The sequence below is a fragment of the Lissotriton helveticus genome, chromosome 10 (genome assembly GCF_964261635.1).
Source record: "Lissotriton helveticus chromosome 10, aLisHel1.1, whole genome shotgun sequence".
Taxonomy (NCBI): Eukaryota; Metazoa; Chordata; class Amphibia; order Caudata; family Salamandridae; genus Lissotriton; species Lissotriton helveticus.
In genome coordinates, this window is record NC_136071.1 from 829,975,411 (window position 1) to 829,994,952 (window position 19,542).

The window sequence follows — 19,542 nt, forward strand, 5'->3', positions numbered from 1 at the left end:
TTATTATCTTTGCATCTGAAAGTTTTTATTGAAAGCTTCACTTAGATTAAAACTTGAACAATTCCTAATCTTTTCAGATAATAGTCAATGGCACAGTTCCTCTAAGGAGTTACACAGTTGCTGTAAGAAGTTGCAACGTAGCTGTTTGCTTAATCCTCGTTTAACAAGAAAGGAGGGAACAAGTTTAGCATTTTAAAGAGGAAGATTGTTTGTTCAGTACATGGACTATTCATACTGTGTGGATGTTCTATTCTAGAATGTTTTTGTTTTATGGTGTAATGTTCCTTCAAGTGCTGAGTGGAGTGACATTAAAGGAATAATGCATAACTTTAGCTTCCGTGTCTTTAATGAAATTCAGATTCTCTTGGCATTTTATTTGGAGAATCACTATTTTGACTTCAATTTTCTAATGTAGCTGAATTTCAAGTTTTCCCAGGTGCAAGAGTTTTGTCAAAAACGTAGGTGGGTACCGGAGAATAGACTGTTGATGGGTTCTTTTAAATCACAAACATATACGCATCTAACAAAGTGTGTTCAGTTGGAATTTTGGAGAACATAAGAACCGAAGGTGTAGACTAGATAAGCAAACATGCCAAGTCAGGAATACATTTTCAGGCATAAAACAAAATTGCACCTGGAAAAGTCTCTGAGTATAAGTCTCTGAGTTATAAATGCAAACACCTAATTGCCCAAATGTGAAACCCCCTGCATATACTTGTCCAGTAGAGGGCTCTATATCTGAGTAGTGTGCAATATAGATGTATACTTGTGAGTGCTATGCAAAGCAGATTTGACCTTATTTTAGTAAACAGATGTGACAACCACGTACATGCTGCTTAGTCCTAGACGGAAGATATGATTTTCAATAAATATAAAATATACAAACATTTTCCAGGTAAAATGAACACTCATACATTAACTGTTTCAACGAAGGGGTCAATGATACGGCCAGAGTGGCATAATTAACTTCAAGAAGGAAATTAGAAGCATCTTTAACTGATATTTGGCTTCTCGCTTTTAATACACATCTTAAATTAATTCTCCTAGCCTCAGAAACATTACGGCGTAGCAAGAGGGCATGACACAGCTCATTTAATGCTTTATAATTAAATGCATGTTGGTCCCCTTAGCTTGCTTTAATTTCAAAGCCTCGTCAGAGGCAGTAAGCGGTACATAAATACAATAACACCCCTACGAGGTGTGGACCAATTTCATAAGAGAAAATCTGCGACGAGCCGCTGAATCATTGAAAACCAAATAGTATTCAGTCTCTGCTGTAATTTTAAATTCAGTCAAAATGGGCCACTGATGAGTTGGTCTTAAAATAGGTCAAACCTTATCAAATGAAAAGTGGGATAAAGCATCCTCAATCTAAGCTTGATTTGAGCTGCGTGACTGGGGTATCTTTAACAATTCTTTCCAACTGTCCCCAAAGTCTAAAATAAGCCCCAATTTAATACTCAGTAGAATACCCAGTTACACATACTCCACACAGAATATAGCTATACTCCTAAGATGGATCATTAGAAGAGTGAAGTTCAATGAGAGACATAAGTAACAATAGTATATGGGATAAAGTACCCCCTGATGTACATTATAAGGATATTGCAAGGCACTGATGAGTTCTGTGACCATAGAGAGGAACAAGGCTGAGCTCCTCTATATGATCATGGAACTCCTCAGTGACTTACAATATCCTTATAAATTATGGCAGGTGGTGCTTTAAACTACATATACACAAAGTGTGAAAATATAAACACATTGCCATAAATATCACCTTTCTGCTGACCAGAGGAAGGAAAAGACGAATTTGTTTTTGCTGTTTAAACTGCAGCTTTAATTATGCTCAGTGACCTGACTTTCACCTTGGCTGCTGGAGGCAGACCGTATGATGTTACAACTCAAGTATAATAACTTATTACAGTTGAGCAGCTACCTCATTTCTTTATTACAGGCAACTACAGACATCACAAGTCACCTGTAATAATGGAATGAAAGAAGGGCCTATAAACAGAGATCACAGGCTCCCATGTATTATAATATTTCCCAGTTTGTTCTGTCACTCCAATTCAATATTGTCGATGAGGCAAGAGATTCACCATATTTGAAATTGTGCTTTTTTAATCAAACTGACCAGTCGTATGATCATTTAAATATAGACATAATATGCACACTGTATTGGTGCAGGGATTCTGCTCATGCACAGAACTATGCACAGGAAACCAGGACCTCAGTGAATTGTGGTGTACCAAAAAACTCACCTCAGTACCCAGAACCTATAACCGACTAGCATCAGTGTCTCATTAGGTCTCCGTCCTACAGTGATGCTACCAATGAATAGACAACCCAGAACGCGCATACTGTAACCAAAAATGGGTCTCAGGAGTCAGAATTGCTGTCAAATGAAGCAGACAAAAAACAGAGAGGGTGTGGAGTCTTCTTCACTTGAATATGTGTTTTTGTTTTTTTGCTGTATGACATGATGCTAAGGGCACTGCATGTAACAGCGTTGTATTATTTATCTTTTATAAAGGGTGCCATAGGGATGACTCAGGAGAACAATGTTTTCCTATGAATGTGAGCTCATGAAGAGTATGCAATCTGAGAGAAAGGGAAGCTTTTAACTAGGGTTGGGCCTCAGCTTTACTGATTCAGGGGTGTTCGGCTTTTTGTGCTCTGATTCAAAGTAGTTTGGCTCTGTGACAAGAGCTGGGCTTGCTGGCTGAATAAGTGGGGTCTGACTCAGTGCAAGCCCTGGTCAAATACCCAAATGGACAACCCACACTAGAATCAAAACAGCGACAATCATGTAGACCGTCCACTCAGGGGCCCCAACAGATCATGCCCCCACAACATCTACAAACTGGGAACATCACCAGTCATCACCACCCTGACCAACATCATCAACATCTCCATCACATCCGCCACTTTCCCGGATGAATGGAAACTTGCAGAAATGAATGCCCTTCTCAAGAAACCCACAACCAACCTGAATCAACTGAGCAGCTTCCGACCCATCTCCCTGCTTCCATATCCAGCTAAAGTAATTGAGAAGGCTATCAACAAGCAACTCACAGCCCACCTTGAACTACACCATCTTCTAGACAACTCTCAGTCAGGATTCCGAACGAACCACAGCAACGAACCAGCACTGATTGCAGCCACCGATGACATTCGAAGCATCCTGGATTGAGAAAAAACAGCAGTCTCATCCCATTTGGTGTCGCTGCTGCCTTCGACACTGCCTCCCATAACACCCTCATGAGAATACGCCACGATATCGGCATACAAGGAATGGATCAATTCCTTCCTCATGGGCTGCCACCCTTAACATCAGAGACCAAGAAATTAATATGCGTCCCACAGGGATCGCCCCTCAGCCTAAACCTTTTCAACTTATACAGGACACCGCTGCCAACATCATCTGATCACAAGACATCACTGTCACCTCCTACACTGATGACACCCAACTCATCCTCTCCCTGATGGACAAAACAACTAGTGCCAGAACCAACTTCATCAACTGCATGAACCTGGTATTAGATTGGATGCAAGCTAATTGCCTGCAGCTCAACTTCGGCTAGACAGAAGTACTGATCTTCAGCAACAAGACCTCCCCATGGGACTCCACATGATGGAAGTCGGTTCTCGGACCAACACTCACACCCACAGACCATGCAAGAAAGTGAGGGATCATCCTAGATGGGAGCTCAACATGATGGCTCAAGTCAACGCAGTGCACACCTCCTGCTTCCACATCCTACGCATGTTGCAAAAAATCTTCAAATTGTTTCCTCAGAACACTAGACGGACCGTTACGCAAGCACTCATCACCAGCAGGCTGGACTACGGCAACACTCTAAATGTCGGAATCACCAAACAACTAATACACAGAATTCAGATCAGCCAGAACACCTCTGCAAGAATCATACTCAACCTCCCACGACACCCCCCCATCACACCGCACCCCAGGAAGCTTCACTAGCTTTCCATTCACAAGTGCAGGCAATTCAAATTTCTTAGGCACACATACAAAGCCCTACACAACACAGCACCAGAATACCTGAACAGCCGCATACACTTTGACTTTGACCAACTCACCAGACACCTGCGCTCTGCCTCACTCTCACTGGTACACATTCCTGTCATTCACAAAAGGAAAACTGGAGGTCGCTCACTCTCCTACATCGGACCCAAGGCTTGAGACGATCTCCCTCAACACATCAGAGTCTCCTCCTCACTTCTTGAGTTCCGCAAAGACCTGTGGGCCTGGCTCTTCGTATAAGCACCTTCAGGATCACAAACCTACACACCTGTCCAAGCCCTTGGATACTGTCCTGGGTGATTAGTGCACTATACAAATCAATGTAACATAATATAACACGTCTTGAAATGGAAGACTCTGGATAATCATTAAGGCCATGATCACAAATACATTACATAGGGCATGCCAGTAAAATCATTAACGTCAGCCATTTCATCAGTACTGAGAACCAACCCTGAATTTGAGGCAATAACTGCTGGTAACATTGTCAACGCTGCTGTTTCCTGCCACTTGTCCAAAACAGCAAAAAGCCGTCAGATGCATTTCATATAATTACCACTTCAGGTCCTAGTGCTTATCAGACTTATTTGTAATTGCCAGGTAACCCAATTAGTGGACACTGTCTCGCCCCATACAGCTACAACAGGTCATAATAAGCAGCTTAAACTTGGACATGCACACTCAATCTAAAGGGCTACGCCGTAGGGTGGCCCCTGATTCATGCACATAATGGAAGGTGTCTACTTGAAAGGAGAGCATGAACTCAAACTAATAACCATAGAATTGTGAATGGAAATGGAGGGCAGAGTTCATTCATTTACCCGAAATAGTTGCCTTAGGGTCAAGATCAAAGGGAATACAATAAATATGAGGATAACCTGGTTCCATGACCCAGAGTGATGCACAAACATGTCACGTTTTTTCTATGCAAGGCATGCATGATTTGGTGAAAAAATTGTACTTGTAGAACGCACAAACATACTGAAAACGACAAAAGCAGGCCCAAGGTACGCATTTACAAACATGGATCCAAGCACTGCATTATGCATCTCATTATCTGCTGAAGCAGAAAACAGAGTCCAGAGGATTGCTCGGAGTTCGACTGATACATTGTATATTGTTCATTAATAACATGTTTTAAAACCCCCAGTTTCAACCTAGTCTTATTTTTTGCCTTTTCTGCTCTTTAAGGTTACTGGTCTTCAAACGTAACACATCCTTGAAATGACATCATCAGCATGACCAGGTCATGATGTGGCTGAGCAAAGTATGACACATCATCCCTGTGAAAATCTGCAACCTGGATTGCATCAGGCACTTCGGCTGGATGAGCACTGGCACTTGTATATTTATTTCTTGCTTGGGAAGTATGTTTATACACGTGAAGATGCAGCTCCAAAAATCAACGAATGGACTAATCCATGCCGAGAGCATGGTCGTGTATGGGCAAACACTGCATTCCACACTCTCTGCCTTGCTTGCTAGCTAAGGTTTGCTTGGAGTCATGTGCTCTGAGGGTGAAAGGTAACACCTGCAGATCAGTTGTGAACATATTAATTTTAAAAACAAAATTGTCCGGCATGTTGTATGAAATTTCTGCAGCACACGACCAAATATGATGCACGTTTTGTAATTCCGATATTGGTGAAAGAGTTAAACTTGTTTATAACACACACATTCAGTGCACTCTGATAAACACAACACAAAAAAACTAGTTTCCTGCCGTTCACAGCCACATTTGAAAGAGTGTACATGTTTTGAAAGGTATTGGAGTGAGTTTCTTTAAGAATGCACTTTCTGTACCTCCGGGGTAGTCCCACGTGATGGGAGTTTCCACCGGAGATTTAGGACTCTTTTCTTGAACGTGAGCAGGAAGGTAGAAAAGGTTTTGTAAAACCTGTATGACTTCTTTTGAGTGTTCCTCAGCAATGCCCCGAGGCAGCAGTAAAAGCCACACCTCGGTATCTGGAAATTCACTTCTCAAAGCAGGAGGGCTCCCTGACCAGCACAGTGTCTGCCTCGTTACAGATGCACTAACCAGCCCTTGCGTTTACACCTGAACAAAAAGAAATGTAAACACCTCCTATTACAACCGCGAGGAATAAGGTCCCACTATTGCTTAAGAAGTAAATGCTATGTTAGACCGATGGATTGTAACTAGTAAGTAATCAAGATGCATTTCCACATTGGTTCTTCTGTTCTCAGCTTGTAGGAGTAGTAAATACACGGTTTCAAAGTTTACATATGCTCTGGCAGTCCGCCCTTAATTACACCCGACAGCTAGTTTATAAGCAATTCCACCCGCACATTACCAAACCTTTGTCACAAACCAGCATCAAAGGAAGCTAGCCATGCTGCAGCAGCAGAAGACCTTCAGCACAATTCGGAATTGCAATTTTTCCTGCTCCTCACCTGTTCTCTAAACTGAATGCACACAATACCCAAAAATGATAAAATCATGGTACCTGCAAAAAAAGGGCTCACTCAGGTGGTCAACTAACTGCTCTAAGACTCCACTTTAAAATCTTTGTATAAAAGCGCACGTTTCTAAAATAAAACTTGGCTTGGAGGTTATACGTATTCTGGAAACAGAAAAAAATAAATTCTGCATTGAATCCTCCATTTAATTTTGAGTTCCTCACTTATTGTATCGCCGTAGCTGTTTCATACAGCAAGGCCCTAGTTACAAGAGGCAGAAGCAATTTGCCTTAGAGGAAATTGTTTCCATATATAACACTAGCATCGTATATAGGAGTGGCAGTACAAAGAACAACATGGTGTGTGAGGGCCCGGCTGAGACTATATAAAAACGAACCCATCTACAGAGAGGAGGCCAAGTGCCGAAACTGTCATTAGAAGTCCGGTGCTTGAAGACCAAAGCCAGAGACTCAGTTACTGGACCATACTCCCTCCCCGTCTAACAAGACCATCAAAAATAAGAGACAGGATTTAAGCACAATTGTGTCTGCTACCATAAATAAATACATCTCAATCACATAAACTATTAATGGCCACAGGTAGATTTGTCATTATGCATATTCTCTTTCTTCATCAACCATCCTATAGAAAAAAAACATACACTTCTTTACGTTGGTCCCCAACACCGTTCTTTTCAAGGAAAATGTCACCGGACACTTGAGAATCTATAGTGCAGTAAGGATTCCAAACAACACATTTGGCACACAGACATGTACTAGGATATCTTAAGGACTGCTCCTTCAAGATGAGTTTAGACCATATCAAGTGACTAATGTCCTTTGCCGCTGCAGTGAGAAGCAGACACGTGAAATATATTGAGCACTAACCTACAGTGCTGGTACAAAGCAAAACTATAGGGGGCGATTCACACAGTTATACAATTAGAAGTAAAAGGGGTAAAAATACTAAAGTTAGATAAATTCCTGGGAAGACTCCACATCATTTGTCTATTCGCTTACAATACAAGTTCGAAGTGTGTAAGGTTGCTGTAAGGTATGCATATATATGTGCATGGGCTATGCACACTAAGTGCGCATGACTGCTTGGCCAGCCGTTTCGGCCGCCCAAGCAGTCATTCTCACTTTGCATATTCCCCACCAGGCTGCAATGGACAGCCTGGTGGGGAATACGTACAGGCACCCTTTCCCGATCTGATCACTGATCCAGGGTGGTCAGACCAATCATAACACTGAATTGCAGAGTTATGACTGGCTCAGGGGACAATGCTACATTGCAGTATTGTGACTGGCTCAGGGGAGCCTGTGTGCCGGGTGCTTCCTGCAGCTTATTCCTGACTGGAGTCAGGAAGAACAGAGACGTGGAAGAGAGACGTGGCTGTCGGAAGAGGTAAGTGCTTTTAAAAAATATATATTTTCAACCCCCTCTGAATTCCCGCTTCCGTTCCCTACCAGCCGCCACTGAATAGGAGTACTTCTTTACGTACTCCAAATACCTTCATGAATACTTGAGTGTGGTAGAAACAAATCTCTTGTCATTTCAAATTTGGTTGGTACCCCTAATACTGGTTGAATCTGGAACAGCAGTCCACTAGGAATGAGGGGCCTAGAAGCAACCTTAGGTTGGTAAAAGCAATATACAATTTTGATAACATTAATAAATAAATAAACGTGTGAATAGAGTTAGGAAATATAAGGGATTGTTTTATTCCAGCATTTTTACACACGACACGTATGACACATCTTGTAAAAACTGGATTGTTTATTGCAAATCTCCATACTGTAGACTAACACCAACCATATGAAAGTTAGAGAAATTATAAAAGTGCACGGTCAAATACAATTGTGAAAACGTTACTCTGCTAGTGATAACCAAGTTTGCCTGCATTTCCTTAGCTACTCTTTTGACATTCGTATATTTTTCAATTCCAAATCGGAATTTATGTGGTTGCAATGTATGTATACATGCCTTGTGTACATTGCACACAAGTATATTATACTCATGCACTTAGATAGCACTTTTGCAAATCACGTGCAATGTTCACATTTTTTCCAACTTTTTCCATATGTAGCCATACTTTAAGCCTGAAAAGACCCCCTGGAACAGACCCATAGTGAAAGGCAGCCTCTGACAATATCTGGGGTGTATTCTTGTGCAACAGACTCAAAGAAACTGTAATCCAGGATTACGAAAAAAAGGTAATCGTGTGCGTGCAAACACTTTCAGGTGGTGTAGCTCTTAAATGAGGTTAAAGCAGAAAGCAAGATGTAATCACAGGGTTGGAGGAGACTAGCAGTTTTTTAAACTACAATTTAAGGAAAACTGAGAAAGAATCAGTGAGATCTTCTCGAGGTTTGGGAAAGATGTTCAGCTTTAATAATGAAGAAAACACTGCACAAAAGGTACCTTGAGTAGTGAGTATATAGTCTCTAGTGAAGTCAGTCTAAGTTGCTACTCTTCATTTCTCTAATCTGTCTGTGTGGGTTCCTTCTACGGACCGGCCATAGACTCTCTGATGGATACTAAATAGCTCAGCCTCATACACTTTATTTTTCAGTACAGACAAGCAGTTGCACTCCTGTATCACAACACTGTTGTGTAGCTCTATACAGATGGTCCCCCATTGTTAACATATTACTGGACTGTGGGATTCCGCCATCCACCTCATACATTCACATCTGACACTGTATTCTTGACTGTCCTTCTGTGCTTGAGATGCTGATCTCTTTACTGGCCCTAGGTGAGTTGTCACCAATGCAGCCTTTATTCCTCCTGCTAACATCTTCCTCTGGCTGCAGTGAGAAAGTGAGAGCACAACCAGATAGAAGAGCAAGGGTGCTGACTCAGCTCCATAATGCACGAGCTGGTGGCATTGCCAGTGTGGCGTACACCACTCAAGTGGAGCACGGGGAAGGAAATGAGATCCTGTCACTACAGACCGAAATGCACCAGGCAGCTACTCATTACTGACTTCCACAGGTGGACAATCATTCCTCGTTGTGGCTTGAGAGTCATTCTACAGCCAACTGAGGTATCCAAAAACGAAAGAAGTGATACAGTTGTGAAAGACCCTGCTCCATCACCTGACAGCACAGCGCCATGACATGAACGGAATTGAGGAAGCCATCTTCATTTTATCCCAAACCAAGTCTTGCGCCTTTACACTGACTGCTAGGACAAAAATCAAGTCAGTGTATTGTGAGAGTTACAGTCTTTAGCTATCACAACCAAAACAAGAAGAAAACATCAGTTGTCCAGCATATTCTTTTATTCAGGGCCCCTTTACTTCCTTATATCAATCAAGGAAAATACGTGGGGCCAAACTCACAATGGTAAATCAGTAGATTGAAATTTCCACAGACATACATTTATTGATATACCTAGGGGTAAATCTCAATTTACATCTAAAAGTAGGAGTACATATCCCACCCCTAACATGAGAGGATGGGTCCACCTACACTTATAATATGACAGAAAGGTTGCCACTAGTAACTTTAGGAGCATATTTTAGGAGTAAACCCGCCAGATGTATTTCTAAATGGCATAGGTGGTGATTTTTCATTATGCTATGTAGTACTACAAACTGAAAAGGAGAGAAACAGGTATCAACTAAAAAAGAAATGTACCAGACAAACTTTACTACTAGTGGGACGTAAATAAAGTCCACACCATGGGCTCTGTCCTCTTCCCCTTGGGCTGTAAGTTATTCAGGGCCAGACATGAGCGACAGTAGCATAGTGTGTCATTGAGTGCATATGTTTGTGTGTCTGTTTGTCTGTGTCTGTTTGCAATATGCACTGGGTTATTGCGTCTTTGAGAGAAGAACAGAATAGTGTTAGATATTAGATGAGTAGTTTTTCTAACAATTTGTATATGTGTTTGAAATGTATATAGTTATATGATTTTTTAATGTTTTGTATTATATTTGTATTAGTTGTACCTTTTTAAAAATGTATAATGTGATTGATATAAGTTTTTACATATGTACAGTTATGATTTTTTACATTAATGTTATTGTTTTTGCTTTTACTGTTTTTGCATTTTTATAATGGATGTATGAGGGGATATGCAATGTCTAAAGTTGTATGAACATTTTCTTCTTTCTTTTTGTTTTTTAGGTGTTGGGGTTTGTGCTGGTAGAGTAGTTCCATGCCTTCATTAATATCTGTGTGATTCCACTACAATACCAATGAGTTGACGTGTGCAACATATGACTTACTGGAAGATGTTGCTGGAGTATATTTAATCTTGTTTGAGCTATGGTACTACTGGAGTAGATGTGTGTGTAACTTTTGTGAATTGCAAATTATTCCCCTTTTGTGTGTGTGTTTCCGTATCCACATGTCCCTCCATGTACTCCCTTAGTTTTTCCATTTCTCCATACATGCTGTAGTAGATATTTCCAGTCACTTGTCATTGCCACTGTGGCTAAATTGTAGAACTAGATGGAAGGAGTTCTATGAACTGTCTGCAGAAAACTGCACATAAGAGATAGGGCAGACCTAGGCACAGATATCTGCCCATATCTTTGTGAATTGCATTTAAATGTAAGAGTATATCCCACAGTAGTACAGGATTACTCTCTGTCAGCAGATGTCTTGGTATTTGAAGTCTACTTGTATCAAAAACATTGGAATGTAATTTCAGCACATGATTTTGCAAGTTTAGCTACATTATGTCAACTATTAGACTTTAAGGAGCAGCAGGTTATGTGAGGACTTAGATGGTCCTCCTATTGTTTAAGGTAAGAGTAGTCTGATTGTCAATAACATGGTCTTTAAATTAATCAAAAAACATATTGAGGTTGGAAAACACAAGACCGCTTGACATTCATTATCCACGTGTAATTTTGTTATAACAATGAGAAGTACTTCTGTTGATACTTTCTTGGAAGAACTGGGAGCTGGTTGGTTAAATTTTCAAACTTTAGCATTTGTGACTTTACACTTTTATGAACAGCATCAATTCTATTACAAGCTTAAATTGAATGTTATCATGGACAAATACTGTACCACCATTTTCCTCCTTGATAAAGTCCAAGTCAATGTTGAACTGAGACATAATACTTCACAAAATAGTTTGCTCAGTCGGACATATTTCCATTAGAAACAAGCATTGGCAAAGCCAATAGGTCTGGCTTGCATTTTGTTTCGTGATTAAAATACACAATATGAAGCCTGTTGCAGTGAAAAAACAAAAAATAACTGTTTTCTGTATAGAGCGCATCTATGAGCAACATTATTTAATGAGTGTTGATGCGGTCTACTTTTAAGATATAAAATAGTCCCTCGTGCAATAATGCAAGCACTCTGTAGGGGATGGAAGGATACACCAAACAGTCAACAGCATGAGGTGAGAGAGTTAAAACACTCCTCTGGTTGGAGCCAATGCCCACTCAATGTATATTTTAAAGCAATGGTAGTACTAAATTTAACACCGAGCTACGCTGCCAAGCCAGACACAAAAATGGGTTATATATATGATTTCTGCTTGTATTAATGTACAATGGAAAATAATACGTATCAGGAGTAGTGAACATATAGAAAGAACACTGTAACATAAGAAAGTATCTTCATCATGAATAATGATTTAAATAGAACGACTGGCCATAAACTATAGAATACCTCTTACAATATTGAACCACACAGCAAAGTCATCAGGGACGTTGCATAATACCCTTTCAAATACAGTGCCTAGGAGATATGAGCAGCACAATACTTTGCCAAAAACTGAAGAGAATACCCTTTTACATGTATGCAGGCTTAAAATATGGCAGTTATAAAACACCTTTGATCCATGAAATGTGCCAGTCAGAATTACCTTTACACTTGATTATGCCATCACAAACTGTATTAGGAGACACATTCATTAAAATTAATGTTCCAGAAAAATATACTAGACAAGTTTTACTTTCGTAGTGAAATGTGCTGTCAAAGTAACTAGAGCAGCAGAACATGACCACTAAAATTATTTGCCAGGAGAGATTTCTAACACATTTATTAAGACACTGAATATGTCTATCACACATACTAGTCCAGATAAAATGGCCATCGCAAGGATCACACAAGTGAATTTGGCTATTGAGCAAAATAATTTGTACATCACAATTACTGGGACTTCATAAATCAGTGTCACGCATATGCCCTTAACGACAACCCTAAAGAATACTCACAGTTTTGTTTTACTAAATGCATACCCATAACAAATAATGTGCCAGAAACAATGTATTTCTGATGTGGCAGAAAAGCGCCATCACTTTTGTGCACGTGAGCATGCCCATCACAATTGTTGCACCCGAGTACCCGTCAATCTAATTTCCTTCAACAGAGAACATAGCCATTTACACTAGGATACCACAGAAATATAACTTTTCACAAGCAGTGTGCCAATGAATAAACCAAGATTAAAAGCCCTGCAAATATGACATGTTCACCAGATTCAGTAAGTCACTGGCTGTTTTTATCTATTTAAAATGCCTTTGTTGCATTTTCATTGGCGAGGGCCTCAATGAGATGGTACCCAGCGCGTTTCAGCTGTAATTGGAAATCAGAAAGAGGAAAAATGTAATAAATTGTTGAAGTTGTCAGCAGTCAATGACTTCCAACCACCGTCACTCACTCACTCCTGCCTCAGTTACTTCAAAGCAAAAACACTTGATACACTGCATAATCACAATTTACACGACCATCTGCTTCTCTCTCTTTTTTTGGCCTGGACAGTGAGGTGAACACTGGTGATAGACACCGGATTTACACTGGGGAAATTGAGCAGTGGCGGCGTGGCAAGACAGCCCGCATTTCATTGAATAGAAAGCAATAGTTATTAAATATATGTGGTGGACAACTTGACAACATAAATACCGATCAGCCTACAAACGGAGCTGAAATACACATCAAATCTTTGAACATCTTCGACCACGTAATCACACGTGGGATCAAAACCTGCCTAATAAGACACGAGTATCATAATTGCCAGAAATACTTACAACTCTCAAAACAATCGTATTTTTTTGGAAAGAAGTAAATCTATGGACAACCTTCTTTCCCATGACCCTTTCACCAGAGATATGAGAGCGCCATCTAAGGCCTGCTTTTAATTTGGCAAATAGATCAATAGTGACACCTGTGCCATTTAAAAAAAAAGGCAATTTTTTTTCCAAAACGAAACTAAAGGCTTACATTTTAGATGAACGTGCTAAAATATTTACACTGGTGTCTATAAATTGTTGTATTATTTTATTTTCAAGCGCTTTAGGTGTTGACGGGGTTTTAGGTAAAACACCTTGCCTATTTTTCCCATTTATCAGCCCTGAAGAAAGACATCTGCTCTGTGTATAAACACTCACCATAGGACAGGGTGTGATTAATACGGTGATAATGTACACTGCTTGAAAACAGAGACTACAAAACACTTCTCCAGATATCTGTCAGCCTCTGGCTCTAAAGCATCTCTATGCAGGTTTTCTTCATAGCTGGCAACTTTTTCTTTCTTACATGGTTTGGAAATCTTTTTCCTGGGTTTAACCGGCGACTCCTGCCCTTGGGGCAGGGTGCCACCACTGCAGGCACTCCACACAGGCTGGCAGCGAGGCAGAAAGAGGCCGGCCTGCGTCATGCGTAACCCGTCAGTGCGTAACCAGCACTTGAGAGCAGCCCTGGGCGCAGGTATGAGCAAAACGGTGCATGTGAGGTGAGAGCGATCAAGAGTTGGCATTCAGAACATACGTGAGCTTGCGGCTAGCACGCTGTCAGCGGTTAGCACGTGTTTCTCAAAAGAAAGGCAAAAATGATTTCAATTGCATTAGGAGCGTGTTTACAGCAGTCAACAAATGGTTAACCGCCGTCTTGGTGCGTCGGTCGTACTGAGCTGTGAAGCCCCGCTGGGTGGAGCTGATGCTGCATAAGATATTACATGAATAAATATAAGGTGTCTGTTAACTTTGTCATTGTCTTCTGAGATGGGGGGTCTGTTCTCTAACTGAAGACCCAATCAGAGCCAGGAGCTAACACTAGTTTGAAGACGCGACCCCTCTCACTGGACTGGACCTATTTACCTCTCTTATCACAAGAGCCGGTGCCCGATGTCCCCGAACTAACCCCTCCAGCCACCTTTTCAGGTCTCTTATCCGTCACCAACAGCCTCCGCCCATGCGAGAGACATTACACCTCTGTTTGCACAGTCGGACCGAGTGTCTGATGTCAAAGGACGCTGGTTATTATACACAGGGCCTCGACAGTCGGCATCCGCTCTGAAGAGAAGGCAGGCAAACACGCCTGCATCCTGCAGCCAGCCAGCCGAGCGTGCTTCAAGTCCCTGCGTGCCGCGCCAGAGGCAGCCGCTCTTGTTGATTTCTGAAAAGCTCTGCTTTATCGCACGCCAATAACTTCGCACCGTCCAAACTTCCCCAGAAACAATTTCTGCAGCAGTATCGCGGACTCTGATCGCAGAGGAGTATTGCACATGCTGCATAAATTGCCGAACTGTAAACCTGCCAAACAAGAATGTGCCTCGCAACTTTGAACTTTATCAAAATCTATATATCGATTCTAAGTGCAAGACTGAAAGCGCAGCTGACATTACTAATACAACCGTTAATGCTGGCAGGCGTGCATTTCTGAAGTACGTTTTTAGCAGGAAAAGGACATAAAAAGGACAGCACGCTTCCAACCACACCCCCTTCCTGGCAGAGTTTGCTGCTCATGTGTGCAAGCGCTTCAGTACTCCGCATACGGGTAGCAAGCGCTATATACATGCTACAGTACAGTAGAGTATGTTTGTAAATACAATACAGGCAGTGTGTGCTGTCTTAAATGCAGGGTTTATTCTCGCAGGGAAACATCTGTAATTGTTGCTCTTTTCGCGAGTATACAGTGCAACACCTGGGACATGACACCTCGCCCAAATCCATGCTTTACACATCTTGAACGCAAAAGTCTGGGACACATCTGTGCTACTTAGTACTTTATCGCACAAGTCTAAACATAACCCCCCACATTTTCAAACAAAGCGAGTCAGAATCTATTGCACCTGAGGCATAAGTGGCAGTACAGCGCCCAGAACACTGCTTCATTGCCAGAGTGGCAATGCTACCAGCACGCAGCAACAGCACGCCCTCTACACATCACCTCTCATTTACCTGTTTTGGGGCTGTCCACTGCTGATGGTGAGTAGCGCGCGCCAGACCCTGCGCTCCACGGGAAGGTTTCATTTATAAACGGCTGAATTACAGTTCCTCGGAGCTGTCAGGTAAGGCGCCCTCCATGTCTCAGCCGCTCCTTCGCTCCTTTGCTTTTTTTTTCCCAAAGTGAAACTCTGCATTTGCATACCTGCCTCACAGCCTATGGGACGCTCTAATCAGCCACTCTCGCAATTGGCTGTCTGGACATGCACTTTCAACCGTGACATCACCGAATTCCCATGGTTACTGTAGCCCCACCTGCCTGTGCCTGCACGCGGTCCCTACCTGTAAGACCTGACCGACGCCCCGCTTACGCTCTTAGTGAAACGATATATCCCGAGCTGTTAAAAGTGTCAACAGAGGGGGAGGCTCTGTATTTGACGCTTAAACAAACTGCTGTCTATTTAAAATACATCCAGGGACTTCCGGAAGGAGAGGAGCCTCCTGCAAGGGCAGGCTTTCGGCACCTGCCACTCCCAGATCGACAAATCTTTCAGCAAATAGTCACAGAGAAAACGGGGATGTCCCTGGCACCTGCGCCGCACTTGTTTTCCTGGCGCGTTTCGGACTTGTGTGAATGTGAGCCGTATGACAAGGACAACAAAGAGTTTCCAAACTGACTGAATTGAGTTTTAAGGTGAAGAACAAGTCATGCGTATTCAGTTGTTTGGCTTCCACTGTCACTACCACAAGGGTGCACCAGCGTCATTCCACTGACTGTCCATCACGGGGCGCTGCAGAAGAAACTGCTACCACAAACTCCACAATTCTATTCTGTATTCTTAAACAATTTTCATAATATTTAGGCCTGCGCTTTTTTATTGTCAACTGCTTCACTCCCCAGTATCAGTATCATATTTTACATGAATACAGGCAATCCTTGAAACGAAAAAGGTGGCCATGGTGTTATGACTATAATAGTAAAGCGAGAACAATAGAAATGACAAAAACTAATCCTTCATCTGAATGATTTTAAACTTTTTTCTACAGCGTTCTCCCAAACGCACTGCCAAAAGCAATGTATTGGTTACAGAACATGTATTTTTGTTTCATGCTTCAACACAAATGTAGCCAATAGTATATGTGAAAACAGTGGTCCACGACAAAACGTGTTTGAAAAGAATATTTAGAACATAGTAGAAGAACTTTAATATTATTTGATATTGACCCACTTCCTCGGGTCAGCACATCAGAGAGCCAATCATAGGACAGGCTCGCGGTCACATCTGGAGGCCCGGCGCTCAAAGAAGTGCGTTCACACCTGAATCACTTGGAGACTGATGTGCACTATCACACGAAAAATCTGACTTCAAAACCCAAGCAATGAATACTCACAATGCAATACAAAAGAGTTTATTCAGATCAAAGCTTCTGCTGAAAGCGAAAACAGGGTAGAAATAAGATCAGCCAATAATATCAGAGAAGAAGTGATAGGGGATCAAGACCGACCACAGGAGGCACTCGCTGCATCACCAATCACTCACAACCAGGGCTTTAGGTGGGCCGGGTCCTAAAAAGCAGGCGCTGAGATGGGTCCCTATCGGGCTCTCCATTCTTGGCCTCACCCTAAGGATGAAAAAAAATCTGACCTCTGCAGCTGTACCACTGCTGAAAGCCTTTATTGTAACTTCAAAGAAACTCGTTTTAGGTCTTTCATAGTCTCATCATTTCAGAAATGAAGGGTTTTTAATATTATATACAAGGAAGTCATAGTTGTTGCTCATTTATCCTATGCAACTAACAACCATTGGCAAAGCCAATAGTCCTGACCTGTAGGTATTTGGTTTCTCGCAGTATATATATCTGGATGCAATGACAGAAACAGCAAAATACCAGTCAGGCGGCACACTATGCGAAGCACAATTTTTTAGCTTAGGTGTTTTTTATGCAACACCCTTAATTCAATAGGCCATGCCCCTTTGAGAGATCCCCCTCCCCCAGTTTTTTCATCCCACTTCATGCCCAGCTCACAATAAATTTCAGGAGGATGTGCATCTGGGAACAAATTCATGCATCAAATGTAAAATCATGGGCTCATCCTCCAACGATTGTAGAAAGCTGCATGTCAAGGACTAATCCATTGGGAATAACCTTCAGAGGACCAGTAGAAATGAAGCATTGCAGCATAGCACACACGTGTGAGAGGCTCAGAAGAAGATGATTGCACTTAGCACATATATCCACGCAGACCTCCGAAGGAAGAGCAGGGATCAGAGGAGCATAAGGTAACAGCAAAGGACTGCACTCTCGCTCTACACCATCAATGGCCTAATATACATTTTCACAGAAATCAACCCAGTAATAAACACCTCATGCCCTGGATGCAGTGGTCAAGATGTCATTCAAATGATGCTACACTGCATGGCACTGTAATCCTACAGAGAGCTACTGGAGATATAATTGGTATCTAACAACCATCTGTCTCAAAAGCTGTATGACAGGTCACCTATGCCCTTAACACCATGGCCCAGATTTACTATGGGCTTGCGTTGCCATTGCATCACATAAGGCAGTGCCAGCCCTTGAGTCAGTGTTACTAAGCTACGCAAATGCACCTTGCATGGGTCGGCATGGCCTAGTAAATCTGGAGCAATGCAAGGCAGTGCAAGTTGCTGTCTTGCGTTACTCTGCTTTGGGATGGCGTTCAGAAGGTGGAGCATGGGTCTTCCCATGCATCCACCTATGGTTTTTTTGTGAATTCCCAGATTTACTATGATAAGTAAACATGTAAATACATTAAAACTGTACACCATACCTACAGAGGCATAAAGAGTAGAAATATCTTTATTTCTCCTCGTCATTTCCTCTTTCTATGTGTACTGCATTATGCAACACACATAGAAAGAGGAAAATATTGCCTCCGAGTATTGTTCTTATGCAGGGCATTGTTCTTTCTTTTTTTTTTTTTATTTCAGTAGATTTTTATTGAAAATTATATTTACATGGTGCAGAGGATATACAGGATATACATGGCCTGTCTGTAACGCAGGCACCCATGAACCATGGAGCAAGGGTTCCTGTGTTGACGCTAGGCAGCAAATAGTGTGTCAACAGAGAGAGAGAGCAGGAATGCTCCATATATTAGTAAATACGGTGCATTCCTGCACTCTCCATTTGATGCAGCAGAGCAAATTGTCATGCTGTGTTGTGTCAAATCTTAGTAAATAGGGGCCTCTGTGCCACTTCTCCTCATCTTTCCCAAGGTACTACAGCAGATACAAGTGCAGAGAGGCTTCACTGAAACCAGTGATTTCTCCTCACCACTGGAGCAGTAAGTGGCCCAGACACGTTGTCACTAAGAACCCCACAGAAGCCTCCTAGTTCACATTAACCACAAAGAATACATCAGCCTCAACATCCAGTTTGTACGTAATGTCAACCCTCACTTCATCATATATTCAAAATTCTTTAAGCTTTTCTGGCATGATGTGACCATGTTGGACATTAGTAGAATCTCTGCAGTAAGGCAAAGGCACATCCACCGAACCTGTAGTTATTGGCCCAAGCTAATGGGTTGGGCGCTCTTCATAGAACTAAGTTATTAGAAATAAAGATGCTCTCTGATAGGGATCTGGTGGCATGGGTAGGCTCGTCATTTAATATATGTAAATTGAAGACGCCTTTGAAGATTTCCCTCCACAGATCTCATAGTGCCAGTTGAAAGATGTGGTGTTTAGGCATGCATGCATGTGGAAACACATACACTGCCTGATCTCTCATGATCTCTTTCATCATATACTTTTTCCTTTAAGCAAGTATCAAACTTTCAACTAAGATTTTACCTTTTCAGAACCGGGACATCACACTATGCTATCTCTGCAAGATGGTGCTTGTGCTACAGATGAACACAGCAGTCCAGTCCCTGTTGCTGAGGACCATGTTT

The 19,542-nt window shown here is 41.8% G+C and overlaps 1 protein-coding gene across 6 annotated transcripts in view; it reads right to left on the bottom strand.

Moving 5' to 3' along the window:
• The window catches only part of KIAA1217 (KIAA1217 ortholog), a 1,321,668-nt gene that overhangs the window by 893,595 nt on the left and 408,531 nt on the right, over positions 1-19,542 (bottom strand). The window contains exon 1 of one of the 6 annotated variants that reach the window (XM_078663447.1): positions 15,618-15,826. The exons of 4 other annotated variants lie outside the window; for them this stretch is intronic. In XM_078663447.1, coding sequence (XP_078519573.1) covers positions 15,618-15,689 — 72 coding nt within the window. In that variant the 5' untranslated portion in view covers positions 15,690-15,826. Of the gene's footprint in view, positions 1-15,617; positions 15,827-19,542 lie in introns of those variants that run through there. One more of the 6 variants, XM_078663450.1, reaches the window with a different exon arrangement.